Source organism: Anabrus simplex, chromosome 6 (assembly GCF_040414725.1).
Source record: "Anabrus simplex isolate iqAnaSimp1 chromosome 6, ASM4041472v1, whole genome shotgun sequence".
NCBI lineage: Eukaryota > Metazoa > Arthropoda > Insecta > Orthoptera > Tettigoniidae > Anabrus > Anabrus simplex.
In genome coordinates, this window is record NC_090270.1 from 12,316,904 (window position 1) to 12,338,139 (window position 21,236).

The 21,236-nt window shown below is 38.4% G+C and overlaps 1 protein-coding gene across 1 annotated transcript in view; it reads right to left on the reverse strand.

Annotated features, from left to right (window-relative positions):
- Positions 1-20,627, reverse strand: part of LOC136876030 (developmentally-regulated GTP-binding protein 2) — a 155,556-nt gene extending 134,929 nt beyond the window's left edge. The window contains exons 1-3 of the mRNA XM_067149641.2: positions 20,405-20,627; positions 3,993-4,150; positions 2,143-2,313 (exon numbers count right to left, since the gene is read on the reverse strand). Of these exons, the coding sequence (XP_067005742.1) occupies positions 2,143-2,313; positions 3,993-4,150; positions 20,405-20,468 (393 nt within the window). The 5' untranslated portion in view covers positions 20,469-20,627. The remainder of the gene's footprint in view (positions 1-2,142; positions 2,314-3,992; positions 4,151-20,404) is intronic.
- Positions 20,628-21,236: the final 609 nt, after the last annotated feature.

Below are 21,236 nucleotides of genomic sequence, written 5' to 3' on the forward strand. Positions count from 1 at the left end.
ACTCTCTCACTGAAATTGCCCATTAACACTATTCTATACTTGCTATTGTCCCTGACTACAATGTCACTCAATTCTTCATAAAACTTGTCAACTTCATCCTCACCTGCACGCTCACATAGCGAATATACTGAGACAATTCTCATCCTAATTCTTCCAACATTAAATCCACATTATTCACTCATTTACGTGCCTAAAAGAAACTATGTTATGTGCAATAGAATTCCTGAGAACAGCCCTACCCTTTTTAACACCTGTCAAGTATACTTTATAATCCCCTATCCCTTCTCCCCTTACCCGTCGAGCTCCACGACTAAGTGGTTAGCATAAAAAAGTATAAGAGAAATGTTTTGATCAGAACAAATTCAGATTTTGGAATTAGAAACAAATTTGTATGGAGTGTGCTACTGTAAGGCTGTGAATCTTGGGAGAATCAGGACTAAAAGCATTTGAAATGTGGATCTGGAGACGAATTAGTAAAATTAGATAAAATGGATTGCAAAGAGAACAAACAAAAGCGTTCTGCAAGAAATTCAAGTGAAGAGAGAACTGATGCTCATGATAGTGACGTAATACCTTGATGATGCGTGGGAGTCCGGGCTCCATGGCTAAATGGTTAGTGTGCTGGGGGTCCCGGGTTTGATTCCCGGCAGGGTCGGGAATTTTAACCATCATTGGTTAATTCCGCTGGCACGGGGGCTGGGTGTATGTGTCGTCTTCATCATCATTTCATCCTCATCACAACGTGCAGGTCCCCTATGGGTGTCAAATCAAAAGACCTGCACCTGGCGAGCTGAACACGTCCTCGGACACTCCCGGCAATAAGAGCCATTTCATTTATGTGTGGGAATTTAACCTTCGAGCACTACCCACTGTCACAACTCCCACCACGCCCTGCCAAGTGAGTTATGAGGTACATGTTCTTCGTTTCTGTGGTCGTTTAAACGGCTTCATTCAATGTACTTATAACGAATTAATAGTGGCGCTTACGATTCCTGCTGTCTTCTAGAGCCACACTCCGCTTGAGGAAGAAGGACCGATGTATTGTAGTAAAAGTAGTAGGATGCATAAGACTGGTGAATCACCAGGTATAACGAGATACCACTCCATTCGTATTCATCAAAATCATTCAAAATCTTTGAATATGCCAAATGTAGACTTTGGTGAAACGCCGGGACCATCGTATTGGCCTCAACTGCTATAAGTTTGCTTCTTCAAATAACAGGGAAAGTGTGGAACTGACACCGTGGTTCATCTGGCCGGCAGGACAGGAGACGTGGAGTGAGGGGAAAGTTATTTCTAGTGTACTTCGCATATTCAGAAATGACTAGAACTACCAATTGCAGATGTGAATGTCTTCACTACATGTTAATCTGCATAGCACTTGATGAATAATACAGTGTAATTATTTCTGTTTGTGTCTTCCAATTAATCCATCTTTTTGTACCACTCATTTTCCTTGCTCCATGCCTCATTGTTTCACTCGCCAGTTGTAGTTCCGTGCAGCAATTTACATGCATTCTCTTAATGCCATGTAGCATCCAGTCACATGATGGTTATCACTGTGCTCTGCAACTTCCCATCAGAAAATAGCTTCACTTTTGTGGCTTTAAATATCAGCAGTTACAATCAAGCTTCCAAAACACTTTCCTCTTGATGTCTCAAGCCTGAAGGACTGCAGAAACAAATTGGGAAAGTGTAATTCTTATCTGCTTTTCAAGTGGGAATATGCACCTTTGAACTTTCTTACAGCCCAGTAAAAGTGTGGAACATCATCAAGAAAAAGCTATGAATAATTCAGAGATTTTTCTAACAGATTTATCCCCTTTCTCCGTAAATTAACACAAAGTTAATGTTCCATCACTAAAAAACTGAAACTTAAGCCCATTATTAAAAGTTGGTCTTTATCATATGTTGAGCACACAGATCCCACTGGTGTCCACTACTGAACATGGCCTAAGACTTTTTTTTAAGAATATTAATTTTATTTTTTATCCCTCCCTGCTAAGAAATTTTTCTGGCCTAACTTTCTTTTCTGATTTGTCTACCACTGGTAATATTCATGGGGTAGGAAGGATACCATCAGCTGATGGTAATTCACTCGCCAATGAGATTTCTCTGCATGCAACAACCGAAGATACGTACCTGTCTGCCTCGTCCTTTGCCCTGAGAAGCTCCTTCAATGATCCCGGGTAGATCGAGAAGCTGGATGTTGGCACCCTTGTACTCGATCACTCCCGGTATGCACGTCAGAGTGGTGAACTCGTAGGAGGCAGCCTCGCTCTCTGTCGTCGTCAGAGTACTGAGGAGTGTAGACTGTAATAAATTACAGATGGCAACTAACTACAACTAAAAGCTCTGAAAATATGAAATGTCATGCAAAAGAAATAATATGATCACACAACGCGGTCTCTGAAATGTATCACTTATCTCAAGTCATGTGAAATGTATTTGAAGAAGAGGCCAAAAATATTCTTTTATACATTTTTTTACAACTTGCTTTACATCACACCGACACAGATATATCTTATGGTGACAATGGGAAGCTGCCGTGACCTTCATTAAGGGAAAACCATCTTCAGGGTTGCCGACCGTCAATGGCCACAAGTTCATTTCCTAAAAACTATCAAATATGCTCTTAAAAATGTGCAGTATTTAACTGAAGAATTAATGCCCCTTGACGTCAGAAAACAAGAAGTATTCCCAATACAGTTCACAAATAAACATCACAGAGAGGGGCAAGCTACCAGGAACACAACTTAAGGGAGTTCCTAGTTTCCAATACATTATAGCAGTTGGTAAAAAAAGTAAAGCAAAGTCATCTCCGTACAGCCCATGAAGGCCTTTGGAGGGGTACCAGGTAAAAGCTTCCACTATCCGCAACCTCGGCACGTGCCCGGCTGCCTTTGCCCCAGGAATTAACCTGGTACTCATTTTTGGTATAGGCTGAGTGAACCTCAGGGCCATGTGCACCTCCGGAAGAGGAAATCTCATTTCTTAAATTTTGCAACTTCTTGACGGGGATTCGAACCCACATTCTTCCGGGCAAACCGAGCAGTAGCAGTTGGTAAGTAACAAAAATAGACAGAATATTTTGAATTGACTCTATCATTTGAATCTAATGTCTTTCAGAGCCACGTCCCCAACAATGGCAAGTGCTCTTGATCTAAACATCTGAACTTGCAAAGGGGATTTTACACCATTTTCTTCTGTAGACACCACAAAGAAAAGAATCGTGTATTGTCTCAGAATGTGATGAACATGTTACATGAATTATCTCCAATTTACCTGCAAAGTAGCTGGTTATATTTAATACCAGAAGTCCATCAAACAGTGTGTTAGTGGCCGGTAATTCGCACACATTAAAAAGATTTGTTCATTATTCAAGGCACTGACAACTGCATTAGCAATAAAACAGACCAAAGACACGAAGTGATACGCATGTCCCTGCTTTCCAACAGGCCCTCGCTGTGCATGTTTTCTCACAGACAGTGGCCAAGTCATCTATCACACACATTATATGCAGCAAAACTCCAACCTACAGGATTCCCCGCCTTGCAGAAAGCATTCATCACCTTCTCTCTGCATTAACATCCGCAATGTTACTGCAAACTCCAGATGGAAAAACCTTAAAACTCGTTAAAGTAAGCCACATCGAAATATTGAAAATTAGATTAAATTATAATAATCACAAAAATAAGCAATTATATGCAACATGAAAGCATGTTCATATAACTGATAACTCCATAATTTGTATGCATAATGTATATCCCCAATGAATAATATACAGCACATCAAGTTTCAGCTCACGAGACACGGCTCACGTGCGTTTCTGCAGACCATCCTACCCTAACAAACACACCCTCTGTCTCATGTCAACAAAAGTAGAGAGCATGTCTATTGGAAGTTGTCCTTGAGTTACACATTCAGACAACTAGGCAGGTGGCATTACTAAAAAGTGTCAAATATTTTTTTCACAGCACATGATATCATACCTTTCCAACGGAAGGAAATCCAATCAAGGCTACCCTTGCATCTCCAGATTTCAAAACATCAAACCCTTCTCCTTTCTCAGACTTTTTTGGAGGCTCAAGAAGCTGAGATCGGTACTTAGCAAGCTTCGCTTTCAGTAAACCAAGATGGTATTCAGTAGCTGAAACAATACAAATACACATAAATGAAAACATGAAAAATTAAACATTGTCTCAAGTCCTATACAATGATTGTCAGTGTCAACAGCAGAGTTCAGAGGAGCTGGTCACATAAAGGTTCTCAAATACGTCACCGACAAGTTGGTACAGTAATATGATAGAGTTTGAGGGATGTTCCACCATTCAACACATCGCAAAATGTATCAAATTTATTGGACGAAAACCGGTTTCAACTCCGTCGGAGTCATCATCAGTTCTTCTTGAATATCAAATCAAGGGGAATCTGATAACAATCATTAGGGTTGTCTACATACAGCTCCATTGGTTGACATAAGACATCATAATAAATAAAACAATTATATACATAATGGCGATTGCCTGAAAACACATCAACAATGGGTTGCAAAACATATGCCTTCAATTGTAACGTACACATGGTAAGCAATACTTGGAACTTAAAAAGTTCTTAGTTCTGGCTAAACTGTCGTGTGCTCATGGAACAAGAACACTGGAAATATATGCACTGGTTGAAAATAAATACAAATTGACATGAAACATGTTGTTGGACTTGAAAGTCTTGTTCTATCTAATTAAACTGGATGAAATATATACGCACTGAAATGAAAAGTACAAAGACATAAACTACTTGGCACTTAAAACGTTTTTGGTTCTGGTTCGTGGAACACGGAATAGACTTGATGGTCTTGTTTCAATCTACTGGAAACAAATGCACTACCGTAGTTGAAAATATACACATTGACTTGAAAATTTATACATTGAATGGAACACTTGGCACTTTATGTTCTTGGATTTGGGTAAAATATACTGTCGCATGTTTGTATAAGTCGGCATAGACTTATCAATCGGTATTGCCACAATCATCTGAAAACATGAACCTTTTGAAACAAAACTTAATGACTAATTATACCACACAATCACATGAAACGTTTGGTCATTTAGAAGAGTTCTCGGATCTGGGCTAAAACACTGCATGTGTGTTTGAAGAACGCGGAATAGACTTGTTGGACCTTTCGTCTACATGGATACATGTACATTGGCTTGAATGTTTGGTATTTTACGAAAGTTCTTGGATCTGATTTAAAATTATTGCTGTGTGTTTGTGGAACACTGAACATAACTGTCGGTCCTCTACTTGAATATATGACATAGTTGAAATGAAAATACGTTTCACAATGAAACATTTAATAAATGTAGAAATTGCTGGGTTTAGTTTACGTAATCTTGCAGTGAGTATGAAATAAACTTACTGGTAGATTTAAATTGGTTGAAGAGCTGCAGAACATCCTTCATTATGAAATACTTGCTAATGCAGTTGTGACTGTCGTCAGCTATTGTTGTTGATGTAGAATGGTGATGGTATGGCCCTGGCTTATGGAAACGTGCATTGAAGGTGGGTGTCTGAGGAAAAAGAAAAGGAAAAGAAAGAAATAAGAAACTGTTGTGTGTGTATGAGTTAAATTGTTTATGATGTTGTATTACTTACTCACTCTGTTCCCGCCCGTGCTGACTTGCCGTTAGAAGAGTGTGTTGTGATCTGTTCAACTGTGTGTGTGTGTGTGTGTGTGCGCGCGTGTGTGTGTGTGTGTGTGTGTGTGTGTGTGTGTGTGTGGTGCTTATTGTTGGCAAGGAGAGGAGGGGGAAGGGGTGTGGGTTGTTTTGAGTTGGTTGAGGTGTGGAGGGGGTGTGCGAGAAAGGGGAAGTGCTTCGTTGTCGAGCCGTTCTCTCTAGATATGTCTTGGTGATGAGAGGATGAATGGCCCCGTAAAGAATGTTTGTTTATTCGGTGGATTCGTTCAGATTATGATGAAAAGTAACTTGTTGGTCTAACAATATGTAAAACATTTCTTTGATAATGAGTAGGGGTCCCTTTTGCATGGTTTCAATTATTTGCAGGCCTCTGTCTATGTCGGAAAATTTAAGATTGGATTCGTACATGTGTAGACCCATGGCTGAATGTCTGTTATGTTTAACTGCATTAATATGTTCGATGTACCTGGTGTTATTTTGCTATTTTGTTTTATGTCGCACCGACACAGATATGTCTTATGGCGACGATGGGAGAGGAAAGGCCTAGGAAGTGGAAGGAAGCGGCTGTGGCCTTAATTAAGGTACAGCCCCGGCATTAGCCTGGTGTGAAAATCGGAAACCACGGAAAACCATCTTCAGGTCTGCCGACAGTGGGGCTCGAACCCACTATCTCCCGATTAGTGGATACTGGCCGCACTTAAGCGACTGCAGCTATCGAGCTCGGTGTACCTGGTGTTAAAGCTCCGCTCTGTCTGTCCAATGTAGCTTGCTAAACAAGTCTGGCACTGTAATCTGTAGATGTCTGATTAGCCAAACTTGTCTGATTCATTCACGGTCCCTGGATTGTGGAAATGAGAACAATTGTTGTTGGTTGTTTTGAACTATTTTTACCCCCTGTTTTTTAAATAGGTCTGTTATTTGGTAAACAGAATCGTTGTTGAAGGTAGAAACTGAAAAACTGTCCTTTTGTTTGTTTTCTTTAATAAGAGTAGATTTAGGTTTGTTTTGGAATTTGGTCGATGAACCTTTTGTTGTACCCATTAGAAAGAGCTATTGTCCTGATGGAGTCTAGTTCTTTTTTTTAGGTTGGAACGAGATAATGGAATATTAAAAGCTCTGTGGACTAAGCTATAAAAAACTGTTTTTTTGTGGGAGCTAGGGTGGATTGAGTGTTGTTTTAGTTTGTGCAGGTTTCCTGTAAAAGTGAGGGAGTGTTGATCTCTTGTGACTGTTTACAAAACGGTTGTATTCTGTTTCCAATGTGAACTGTATATGGGGATTCAGTTTGTTCAACTCCTGTTGGTGTGTCTTCCATCTAAAATTGTGAAGGTGTCATCAACAAACCTGGTCCAGAAACAAATGTGTTTTATTTTGCTGATGTGTGTATGTTCTAGCTGGTCTAGGTAAATGTCTGCCATGATGCCCGATGCGGGGGATCCCATTGAAAGGCCGTTTTGTTGATAGATTATTTCCTTAAAAACAAAATAATTATTGTTAAATGTAAATTTAACCAGACTGATGAATTCTTCTATTTCAAGTTTACTCAGTTTATTGTGTTGTGGGAAATTACTTTGTTTGATGGAAATGGTCTCGTCTAAAGGAATGCTCGGGTACATATTCTTAATGTCAAACGATGCTAGTGAATGGTAAGAATGGATTTTGAGGTTTTTGATGTTGTTGCAAAATTCTATTGTGTTTTTAATGGAAGTTTTTGCTTGAAGGACATAGAGTTTTTTAAGGAATTTTTGGATGAATTGGGCTAGTTTGTAGCTAGGGATGGGTCTGAAATTAACTATTGGTCTTACTGGGGTGTTTTCTTTATGGATTTAGCGGAGTGCTCTTGCTGTTGGAAGTTTGGGGCTCATGTTAATTATTTTACAGGAATCTTGTTCACTGAGAATAAATGAAGTGTTCTTAAGTAAGAGTTTCAGATGTTTCTGAATTCTTTGGGTGGGGTCTTTTTTTATGTTTTATAATTTCCTTCTTGAAAAAAGGTGGTAGTTTTTTGGATGTAGTCTTCTTTGTCCAATATGACAGTGGTATTACCTTTATCCGCATGTGTAACTATGAGATTGTTAGATTTTATTTTCTCTTTCAATTGGTTGATTTGTTGCCGTTGGTTGGAGCTATTGGTTGGTTTGTTATTAATTAGTTTTGGTAATCTTTTTCTGGCTTCATATCTAATTTCTTCTTGATGTGTGGGGAGTTTACTAATTGCATGTTCAGTTTCTGTAACTAGGATGTTTGATTCTTCGTATCTGGATTGCGGACTCCAATGGAAATTTGGACCTCTGCTTAAAATTTCAATTTCAGTTTCATTAAAGGTTGTTATTTACAATTGCTGGAAGCTTGGGTATTTCATTGCCAGTGTCTGAGCCTGGTGTGGTATCTCTTTTGTGGAGTGATTGTTATTGAGGTTATCTATTTCCTTGTTGAGATTGTCTTGTTTCTTAGTAGCAAAGTGTGTGTCTAAGAAAATCATCCCAATAAGTTGGGGGAAGTTTGCGAGATGTGTCTAAGTGAGCCTCGTAGAGTTCAGTGTTCAAAACTGTTTTTTCCTGTATAGGAACTTAATTTCTTCTTTTAGCCAAATTTTGTTGGTTTTATTATGGGTGTTTCATGTATGGAATATTGATCTATGTTTTGGGTTGTAGGCTTTTAACAATCTAGGAGTTAGATTCAAAAAGGTGATATCATTGTTAATGATCCTTATCTTTTTCCTCAGATTTAAATATTTGTGTGCCTGGTTGGCTGTACTATGTAGGTTATGATTTTCATTTCTGTGTTGACGTATAACTAATATGATAGAGTATGAGGGATGTTCCACCATTCAACACATTGCAAAATATATCAAATTTATTGGACAAAAACCGGTTTTGATTCCCTTGGAGTCATCATCAGTTCTTGTTGAATATCAAGTCAAGAGGAATCTGAAAACAATCATCATTAGGGTTGCCTACATACAGCTTAATTTGTTGACATAAGACATCATAATAAATTTAAAAAAATTATATACATAATGGCGATTGCCTGAAAACACATCAATGTACACATGGTAAGCAATACTTGGAACTTAAAAAGTTCTTGGTTCTGGTTCGTGGAACACGGAATAGACTTGATGGTCTTGTTTCAATCTACTGGAAACAAATGCACTACCGTAGTTGAAAATATACACATTGACTTGAAAATTTATACATTGAATGGAACACTTGGCACTTTATGTTCTTGGATTTGGGTCATCATCATTCATCATTCCGTGTCCGGTCAGCATTTCCAAAATGTAGCAACTCCGATGGCCTTGTTGTTCGCCTCGATTAGGTCCTGTGTAGTGCAGGGATGTTCTAGTAGGGGACAAATGAGCAGGTGGTTCGGATCTTGTGTTACACCACACTCGCAGGATGCGTCTCCATCAGCTAGAAGTATGGCCCATTTTTACATGTTGGTCTTGCAAAGAGGTACGCCCACCCTAAGACGATTAAGTGATCTCCAAATAGGGTAGGGCAGGTCATTTCCTGGAGCTAGCTCTTCCTTTGCAGGAGTATCAGGCGGCAGCATGCTCTTCCACCTGGTGATGCGGTTATACTCAGGTGTTCCTACCAGTGGTTGAGTCCTGGTGATGAAGCTTTTTTTCGACTTCAGTCGACAGACTACAGCCTGGATTTGGGTAAAATATACTGTCGCATGTTTGTATAAGTCGGCATAGACTTATCAATCGGTATTGCCACAATCATCTGAAAACATGTGAACCTTTTGAAACAAAATGACTGAAATGAAATGGCGTATGGCTTTTTAGTGCCGGGAGTGTCCAAGGACATGTTCGGCTTGCCAGATGCAGGTCTTTTGATCTGACACCCATACGTGACCTGCGCGTCGTGCTGAGGATGAAATGATGATGAAGACGACACATACACCCAGCCCCCGTGCCAGCGAAATTAACCAATTAAGGTTAAAATTCCTGACCCTGCCGGGAATCGAACCCGGGACCCCTGTGACCAATGGCCAGCGCGCTAACCATTTAGCCATGGAGCCGGACACTTAATGACTGATTATACCACACAATCACATGAAATGTTTGGTCATTTAGGAGAGTTCTTGGATCTGGGCTAAAACACTTCATGTGTGTTTGAAGAACACAGAATAGACTTGTTGGACCTTTCATCTACATGGATACATGAATCAGCTGAAATTATACATTGGCTTGAATGTTTGGTATTTTAAGAAAGTTCTTGGATCTGATTTAAAATTATTGCTGTGTGTTTGTGGAACACTGAACATAATTGTCGGTCCTGTTTCAATCTACTTGAATATATGACATAGTTGAAATGAAAATACGTTTGGCAATGAAAAATTTAATAAGTATATCAGATGTAAGGCTTTTCAGGCGTTTGCTCTATTAACCAGCGTTTCGTCTTAGGTCTGACACAAGACTCGTCAGAGTGGGAAGTGTAGAAATTGCTGGGTTTAGTTTACATAATCTTGCAGTGAGTATGGAATAAACTTACTGGTAGATTTAAATTGGTTGAAGAGCTGCGGAACATCCTTCACTTACTTATGCAGTTGTGACTGTCGTCAGCTATTGTTGTTGATGTAGAATGGTGATGGGCTTATGGAAACATGCATTAAAGGTGGGTGTCTGAGGAAAAAGAAAAAGAAAAGAAAGAAATGGTAATGGGTGAGGTAAACATACAGGCAGAAAAAGGTTACGATGCAAGAATGAGGACCGTACCATTTACTGACCTCATAGCAACAGAACCATGCAATCGTTGCTAGCACTCACTCTCTGTAGACAGCAACAATCGAAGAAAGGGGCAGCCCAGGTCTTCGATTGCCAGCACAACCACTAAAGAGATAAGAGGCGATCCCAGCGCGAAATCACGCCAGCTACGGAGGGAAGGCCTCGATAAAACACAAACACAGGATAGGGAAGCGATGGAATCTGGGCAATACCCATAGGTCAATGACCATAACAGAGGGTGGAAAAAGTTACAGGACAGAGCAATTCAACTACAATAACACTCACCGTCACACTTAAGGAGCAAAATTTAATACCATTTTTTAAAAAGAAATTCGTCAAATTGATATCAAATAATTTTAAAAAAAAATTAATGACAAGGCTAATTTTCAAAAGAAACTACCACACCAAGTATGATCACAATGTCTGAACCAATTAATAAGGTACAATAAGATTTTCTAAAAGAAATTAACTTGAGTTGATATTTAAATTTTAACCTCATAACAAAATTACTTTCGAGCTTGTTACCTTTGTCTTTTTCAAAGAGAGGATGTAATGAGTAGTCTTGTAATTTCATACCTTCCTGCCCCTCGATTTACCCATTTACAATTTATCAATTTGTTATAAAACAGGCCCAACTACCATAAACAATTACATGGTTTGAGATACCTCAGTGAACACGGAAGCGTTTTATATGAAACCATCTATCCGCATCCCCAAACAGAACGATAATGTCGTGAAATGGCAAAAGAGTGGGCTATAATTTAAATAAGATAAGAGCCCACATCAAAACAATTAATGAATGAAGGAAAGCAATCATAAGGTAACACAATAATATAAAAGAAAAACACTCATCCCGTGACGCAGTTCACCACACCAACAGACAACAAGGAGCATCCGAACATCACAAGTATTGTTATGACACTGACTCACACCGCAACAACGTGTGCTAATCAGAAAAGAAGCATACCACAATGATGCAATAAAATGGAGGGCAACTTCAGAAACAGTAGCCATCAATCAAAATTTAAAGGAAGGAAAATTTAATAATAATAATAATAATAATAATAATAATAATAATAATAATAATAATAATAATAATAATAATAATAATAATAATAATAATAATAATAATAACTGCAAATTAAGAAATTGAATTAACAAAAGAGAATGGTATAAAATTCAATTCAAACCAAAGCACGCTTCAGTATTCACTTGGGTGTAAAATCTACAAACGTAACATTAATTTAAATATTCAAGATGCCTTTGTTAGCCTAACTATACATACAGACTACACGGTTTGTAAATCCATTACCTTATTTCTTTTCTTTCCACAGAGAGTTTTAAATTAATGACCTCAAATACAGCAAGTAAATTTATCACAGCTCCCATAAAAGAGCAGATCATTTGAAAGTACAGGCTAACAGTTACAAACAGTGGTTCACTCACCCAAATATAACATAATTGGTTGGGCACATTTAAATTCGTTGAATAATCTAATTTCAACCAACCACAAAAAGGTTAACTTCATATGCTTGGAAAGTAAAGGGAGCAGACATATTGGACGCACTGCTATTTCGCCGAGGTGCGGAGGCTGTTTCACAACTATGGTGGCGCTCCGATGGCGAAGAGAACGCTCACGTAATACAAATAACCATCCACTGCTAAAAATTCAATAATTAAGAAGCAGGCTAGGGTGCTTTGAAGATACACAAGGACATGTTGTCTGGCACACAACAACAACAACGGTTCCAGAGGCTTACACCAGAGCAAGCTGGGGAAACAATTGACGGTCAGTTGGCGACCCAACCAACACCAAGTTCATAACAACAAGGTTGCACCGAACATCCAATGGTGAGAAAAGAGCCCACCATTATTTCACATTTTATTCCAATAAGGACTTTAAATGCACAACAATTAGCTATCGCTGTTTTGCATTACATGGTGAAAAGTTCTTGTTTTTTAAAATTCTCAGGTGTAGTGGTAATTCCACATAGTCCCAATAGTTATACTGCCACATGGTTTCACCTGTTCTACAAGGAGAATTTGGTATTACTCATCTCATGTTAATTATATTTCTGTCTGTGGACTGAAAGCAAACTCCTTTAAGGCTTCATACATATATTTTTTTATTAAACTGGCCTTTTCCTACGGTTTCTGCAGAGTGCTCCGATCTTGTGTTAGCAATCTACACAGGTACCCCTCCTACATATCATCGACCAATCACTGCGCGGCACCTAAGCAAGCTTGTAAAGTTATCTTAGCGAGCAACGTGCAGCCGTGATGTGAATTAAATTTGCGAGTGGAAGCCATTGTGTGCAAACGAATTATGTGGTCTCTGACGATGCTAGCGTTGGTCTGGAATATTGACCCGGGATAAAGGTAATGGTTTTAAAACCCTATTTCATTTCTTTGAGTTTTCTACTTGTCATCGTCCTACTCATATTGAATTGAGTTCTTCAATTGTGACCTGAGATACGAACGTGTCTTTGAGTATAACACAATCTGGCTTATTCTTCGCTGACTATTGGATTTATACAACTAAGTTCTTCAAGCCTAACTTCAGCGATCATGAACTAAAATTCTTCTAGGAAATTACTTCATGGAAATCGCAGTGCTTTAAAGTGATCTGGAAGTAACTTTCTCCACGCGGCAGCTACGGAAGTGAAAATATAGTTGTAAAATTTTCTACAAGAAGTATGTCAAATTGATAGTTTGGTAATTTTACATGATAATTTATAGCTTGGGTGGGTTTGATTTTCCTTTTTAATCCTCACGTTACTGACCTTTGTTGTGGTCTTATTTTGTGACCGGTCGTTTAACTAGTTTTTGGTGTGTGTATTCGTTGCTATGACGAAGGATTGTTTTTAAATGTGGGTGTGGCCCTGTTGGTTTAGTTAGTTGGTTGTGTAACTACTTCCTGAATATAAATATTTTGCTCTTGTGAAGCTTATGCCAATCCTTTTTCCTCTTTTGATTTAATATATTTTTGGCATTTCCTGTGAGTTTCCCTTTATTCGAGCTCGTGAAGATAATTATTGTGAAGCCAGAATTAAATGCTCTTGTGAAAGCTCACTTATGCAAACCTCACTGAAACATTGGTTATTAATTATTGTTCCCAAGTCAAGAAAGCTTAATTTATGAATTTTTAATTTCAACTTAATTTGTTTGTTTATCTTTCACGGGATGGTGACCCTTTGGGTTATTTATGTTTTCCACATTCTTTTGATTTTATTGAAAGTTGAGTTTTCTTTCATGTATACAATATTAAATAGAAGGAAGGATCCACCTTTCAATACTCCGTTGTTAAGTTGAACCAAACAGAAGTTACAACCTGTTCATTTGGGATCGATTTCAACACATTTGAAGTGTCATCACCATCCAATGAGCAAAGCAGTGCAAAAATTAAGTTATAAAGGTCTAAAAGCAACCAACACAATGATCACAGGCAAAAATTTAACACTATTTTGTGCTGAAGCAATTCCAGTAGATGTTCATAACACAATGATCACAGTCAAAAGAGTAAAAAGAACACCACTATTTCGTGGCAAAACAAATGCAGTTGAAGTTCATCAGGTCTAGTACAATCCTGGTCTGCCGCATTCACATATGAAGACGTAACAAGATGTTGTATTTGAGATCGATAACGAGTTAAAGGACTTGTTCTAATATGCAAACTTGAAGGATAACTTGTTATGAAATTGAACTTGATATGCAGTTATGTATGGTTGTTGCTAGGCAGGTCTTGTAGGCATTTGTTTCTCCGGCCGAAGAGTAAAAGGTGACGTAATTGAAGTCTTAGGAAAACAGTGTAGGACTTAATTTCGACAATTCGGAGCAGATATATAAATTTTTAAAATAATTTAAATCGTTAAAAAGTATAAAACCAAATAAAAATATATAAAAAATAGGAAGAAATTTTAAAAGAAATTACAATGTGAGCTCAGCTTGCCGTGGGAGATAGCAAGCACTTATTAGAGTGGGAGTGTTGCGGAAGGGGGAAGTGGCATTGTGATTGAACGCTTGCTTCTTGACTTCAGGTTATTTAAAATGGAGATAAGAATATCGAAAAGGGCATTGGGCTTCACAGAAATACCATTCAGGTTCAGATTTGGATTGATAAACTGGTCGCGGTGTATAAAACAGTTTTCAGTGATGTCTAGGAGAGGGCCTTTATTTAGAGTGCTGAGAATTTCAATATCCTGGTCTATTGTAGTGAAAATATGTTGCCCCACTGCCGAAAATCTGTTGTATTTTATTGCATTAACGTGTTCAAAGTACCTATGTAAGAAGAGTTACAGTTGTTGCACTTGAAACGATCTTAAGCAATTCAACGCTGAAAAGGGTAAACCTTCTCCATGTCCTCTGGGTTTCACGGGGCCTATTAATTGGTAAGTTCCTGGTTTTCTGCTTGTTTTGCCTTTTTCTATCTTTGATTTTCATTGCCCTTCTACCCCTGACCGTTAGTGTAGCTGTGCTGGCGGGTCAGTTAGTGGTAGCCGAGCTCTGGTTTAATCGTTTTTCTTGTGCTCACTGCTAACCATGGTCTTTCACATTCCCTCCTTTTTCTTGCTAATTATTCCTGAATTAGTGTTGCATTGTTGAGATGTGACAGAAAAATTATGTTCACTAATTGTATGTGGAGTGCAAGTATCTCTCCTAATTATTTGATTTTTGTTTCATATTCATCTCGTATGGTGTTGTTCCCCTACCATTCACGCAAATTGGAACTCCTGTATGATGTCCAGATTCGCGTGCAGCTCTCATGTCCAATTGAGCTGAACAATCCTGGTGAGTCTTCAAACATTTCGAAATGAGTTTATTGATGTAATGCCTACTGAGGCCCAGGAAGGCTAGAACACTCCATTTCTGTGGCCGGATTCAAGACTTTTTAATGATTAAGCCTGCAGTAGAACAGTTAAATACTACTCCTTCCCATAATTCCCTTAAAGAATTGTTTTGTGGGGTTAAGAATTTTTCAGTGAATTCTATTCATGAATCCCTCCGATTCCTTGTAGAAATGAAGGAATCTGCGACTGTATATTCGCCTGATGATTTAGGTCTTTACAGTGCCTTGTTCTCTCATTGTGAGGGTATTCTAAAAAGGGAAATCTCCAAGGCTATTTCTCAGAAGTAAGAAATTAATGAATTTCATGAGCTGATCCTTGAAACATTTATTCCCACTTTAGCGCTTCAGAGTTCAATACCACAGCATTGTTTCAGAACTTACTAACATATATAGTTGACTTACAATTTTTCTGTTAAGTATTTAGGATTTCGGTTCCAGAAGAAGAAGAAATGGCAGCTCGTATCCTGAAAGGAATATTTCCCACCTACCGATCCTATCTCTCCCTCATGAAGAGTCCTACTAATTTCAAAGAATTAGAGGCTGCATGTTCTTTTGCAGAGAATGTGAAGCATCGAGACGCATCATCTACTTACCCCCTCCTACTAATCCTAGTTGTTCAATTCCTTCTAATTACAGCAATGGTGCAAACCTTAAAAAATGTTTTGTGTGTGGCTCTGTTGAGCACCTTAGAAATTCTTGGCCATCCAGGACTTGTAAACCTGATATTTGTTGTTACCTATGTGGATCTAGGCAGCATACAAAAAATCATTGCACTAATTCCTTCCAAAGATGTGGTAAATGACTGGAAACTAATGATAAACCTTGTAAATTTCAAAATTCTGAAAATACAGGTGGTTTTGAAGAGGTAATTTGTCCTCTTGAGTGTAACAAAATATATAGTAATGTTGCTTCCCATGGTACTTTCACTAACATTGAAGTAAACAATGAACCGTTACTAGCGTTAATAGATTCTGGTAGTGTAGTGAATTTGATCAATTTTACTTGGTATGCTAAACTGAAGAGTGCTTGTAAATTGCCTGAATTACAAACTGTTGGTGTAAGATGTGTCACTTCCAATGGTAATAAATTGGACATTTTGGGAGCTGTGAAAGTAAAATTGAGAATAGGAAATTTCACCTTGAGAATCACGTGCCTAGTAGCACCTAACCTACCTTGTAATATGATTTTGGGGACTGGGTTCTTTGCAAGTGATTGTAAAATTTGTAAAAATTTTATGTATTGAATAGGTGATAAAACAAACCTTTTAGCATCCTACATTCAGTATCTTCAATACGGATAACAATGATTTTTATCACTTGCAACGTATTTCTTCCACCGCTGCTGTAGGCGATTAGATGCGACGGACACTTCTTGGTCATATGCTTCGGCACACTCCAAGATTCGGTTTCCATCCTCATTCCTCAATACAAAGCCTCATCACCATCTCAACTTTGTCTGACGTTTGGAATAATAACAATAAGTTAATTTATTAATTTGACCAGCTAATCAATACAATAAGTCTTGTCTTTGTTGATTTACATCGACATGTTAACTAAAATGGTACATGTTTCGCCTTGTATATAGGCATCAGCAGCCATTGCCTTAACCTTGAAATAAAATCAGGCACCTGATTTACATATAAATTTTAAAAAAATAATAAAAAACCTAATTTTTAAAAAGCCATGGAGAGACTTGAACTAAAATTAACATATAGTAAAAGACTTGTACAATGTTGGTTTTAAAGATATTGCAATGAGTGAGGAGTTTACAATTGGTGAAAGTATTTGCAATATTGACATTAGAAGGCTACTATTATAAAGCAACAGTCTGTTATAAACAAGTGGTAAGATTGCTATAAAATTATGTTGACTGACCAGCGGTTACAATTAGACAATGACGAGAATGACGATCAAAATCGTATTTATTCAAAAAATAATGTTGAATAAAATAATGTCGGCGGATGGTGAAGTGACCTGTAATTACTTGTTAACATGAGATAAAAGTCGAAAGTCAATGGCATATGGTGAAGTTGTGGTTCACTTTTATGAAGAAACACGAAGTTATAGTTGAAGGTTGATGAACAATGTTTAAATTGGACCTCTATGGACCATCTTAATTTGATGCGATGCTAAAACGTTGTTAAGAATATGGGTTTATTGACATTCTAGTCAAAAGGCAATGTGACAGTTGAATCTGTAGAAGGAAACCAGAAGTGTGGTGTTAATTCTGTGAAAAAATCGTAATAAAATGTTTAAGTGGAAATAGTGTACACTTACCATTTGACGATGGTGAGGGTAACTTGTTACGTTATGAGCTAAAAGTTATTGACAACTGTCGACTTCTTACTACGAGTGTTACAGCTGTAGGTTTGTGTTGGAGGGGGATCTGTTTGTGAAGGCGTGACTATGGGCTTGTTTGTAGTACTTGGAGGGGAGCTGCTATTGGTGGGAGAGAAAGAGGAAAGTGTATTGCTGCGCGTATTGTGACGGTGAAATGCCGTTGGAGGGAGCGATATTAGAGTGGGTGTGGCTATGGGTTGCATTTGAATTAGAGATACTGGCGGTGAGGGGAAGGGACGGGAGTGTATTAGTTGTAGAGGAGGTGGGAGTGCTTATTGATTTGAATTTGAACATTTTTAAGAATATATTGGTGAGGGGAATTGATTCTTGTAACAGATATAAAATCTGTTCGTGCAAGGGGCTTTTTTTTTCAATAACGTCATTTAAGTTCTTATCTTTGTTAAAATGCTGGTCAAGGAAAATGAATAAATTTTTGTATTCTGTCATGAGTTTACTTTTTTGACTCTTTTGAGGATATATAGGTCTTGTTCTATTGTAGTAAATTTATGTCCTGTGTCCTTCAGGTGGTTGGCCATTGTGGAGAATTTATTGTGTCTTTGTGCATTGTAATGCTCAGCGTATTTGGTGGAGACGTGTCCAATGAGATCGCAACCAACAAATAACAGCTCGTTCTCTCATCAAGGGATTGCAGATAATTTTTAAGGTTAAAATTATCAGCACACCCAGTTTGTGCAACGTTACAGAAGACCACACATAGGCCATTTTTGTCAGTCAGATAAGCGGATGACTTCAGTGATGCTATCTCCAAGCGCCATTCTGGTTGAATGTCTTTCCATGACAGAACAGCTTATATCCTTCTCCTTTGTGCCAGTACAACTGAATTCTTGGATGCAGGCAATATCAATGTGGCAGTACTTCAAGACATCGGCTAGTTCACGACTGCAGGTCGTAACAGTACCAATGTTGATGGCGGCCAATCGAATTTGCTGGACTCGCGTCTTTAGCCCACACCGCCCTTAGCCCCCACCCATTTCTCGCTCAATTTGGGCAAGGATGATTCACATTGCTTAAGTCCTAGCAGTTCATGCAATAGGATTTCTTTCAGCCATTGGCATGAGATGCGACAAATGTTTTTACCAACTGGCATCTTGCAAAGCCTCACGTTGAAGCATTTTGTCACTGCTGCCAGGTATTGTATAAGGCAGCCCCTAATATGAAGAACAGATACCTTTTGCAAGCCACTCATCCCGTAGAAAATAGGTGCTGCATGGTGTCATTTCCTCCACTTGGGAGACAACTACTCCATCCAGTGTTCTCCCCAGAAATGTTTGTCAGCCGGGTGGGGAATACTATGTAACACTTCAATATGAAAAGAAATTTCAATTCATTCCCCTCAGGGCGTTAACAATAATATTAGAAAGGTAAACATTAACTGCAAAATTGAACTATTGTAATGTTATTATCACAAACAAGATATAACATAGTATTTTGAACTTCAAGTGTTCTATTGCACCTTCCAAATCATGTAACAGTGGACTTGGGCCTACCACTCAGTTGCTGTGGACATGTGGACTGCCATACGGATTTGTGACGTCATGCGGAAAAGAGGGCTCGCATGCGATTCCACACTAATCCAGACCCCCGATCGTGACTACGTAGTGGTCAAGCTAAATATTTTATCTCCGATGTAATTGATCCAATTATGCTAACAATAATGATTTATCATTTAAATTAACAGTTTTTAAATGGTTTGGACCACCCAATGACTCAAATGTGTACCTATTAATATTATGTAATTAGCACATATATAGGTTATATTAGCCGGGCGGTCTCTAAAAACAGCCGGGCGCTGCGCCCATTAGAAAGGTCCTAGGGAGAACACTGCCACCTAAGGAGGCTAATCCGCCCGAAGAGAATGGTCTCCCTAGGAGTCAAGTCATTTCCCGCCGCCCGACACTGTACAGTCTACATCATTAATTAACCAGAGCACCCTGGCCATATAAGTAAAACTATTTCTTGGGTATGGGTCAGTGGGTCTCTGCAAGCACAAAGGATCTCTTCCCTCTGCTACTTATGGAATCATTTCATATCATTTTTGCATTATTTTCTCCTTCCTGAACATGCACCTCCACCAGTAAAGTGTAGCCTGTTAATGCAATGTCATGTCTTAATGGCATCTAAATCTGGTCAACAGTAATATATTCCCATACAAAGGCTTAATGACAGTACTGTGTTCGTCTTCTATTATTATTATTATTATACGATAACATTATTTAAAAACAACAAGAAATCACTTAGTAGGTTTAAAGAAAACAATTTGCTTTACATCGCACTGACACAGTTAGGTCATATGCCGACGATGGGATAGGGAAGGACTAGGAGTGGGAAGGAAGCGGCCGTGGTCTTAACTAAGGTACAGCCCCAGCATTTGACTGGTGTGAAAATTGGAAGCCACGGAAAACCATCTTCAGGGCTGCTAACAGTGGGGTTCGAACCCACTATACCCCGGATGCATGCTCACAGCTGCGCACCCCCAAACGCACGGCCAACTTGCCAGGTTTAGTCGAATATAAAGAGCTTTGTTGGTACATCAATGAGACTAGTTTAGGTTAGAATAATATGGAAGAGGTTAGCTTTATAAATATTCCGTTTCTCATAAACGTGTCACAAGTCATAAAGTGCCTTATTACAAACATAAATCTATTCAGAAGACCTGCAATGAAAATGTTGCACTTAAGGTAATAGACAACTGAAAGAAAGCGAACAAAGCAGGGAATAATGTTAGGGTCATGCACTGGGAATAAAAGGTATATTCGAACAAGCTCACCTTTGTTCTTCTGTGTCCTAGCGATTTCCTTTTCAATTTCCGAAATTTTTTCTAAGATACCCATTTTCGGCAATCTTTACTGTCCAAAAAAATTCACAAAAATTAACAAAACCTGCACTATTCAATCCTACTGTCAACACTCGTTAAATATTTTATTAAAATTATGGTCTACATATTGGTAGCATTGTATTCAGATCAGGGAGTAATAACATCTGGAAACCAGGGAGAAAAGAATTCGTAAACACATTCCAGTACAATAGAATTATCTTAAGGCAACTTTCGCCGCTAGATGGCGAGAGTGTACTACACGGACTTCTTCTTCTTCTTCTTCTTCTTCTTGATAATTATGGACCCCAGAAAGTAAATATCGCCGCCCGATGCTCTTCTTTTCTCTTTTTTGTAATGGCTGATCACTGCTGCCAACCTGCCTGGTTACATATTAAAATCATCAGACATAACCATAACAAACTAACCTCAATGTAAACACCGATAATGAATATTTCCCTACCCTAGTAAATGATAAAAGATAAGATAATGATAAAAGATAAGATGAAATAAATCAAGATAATTATGAATATCTCCTCAATTAGGAATTAAGGAAATAAACACACTTTCTCACTTAAATTATCTGTCTTTATTTTGATATACAGTAGGCGTACTATAACCATATTCTTGAAAAGAGGGCCGTGTTAAACGATGCAATTTATTTAATAAGTCTTTGCAGTGTGATTTTCGAAAGTTCCAGACATACAATGACTTCCCTTTCTTTGGCGCGAATATTTCCTTCTGTCTTCAATACCGGTAACCAGTAAGGAGAGAGATTATTGGGCAT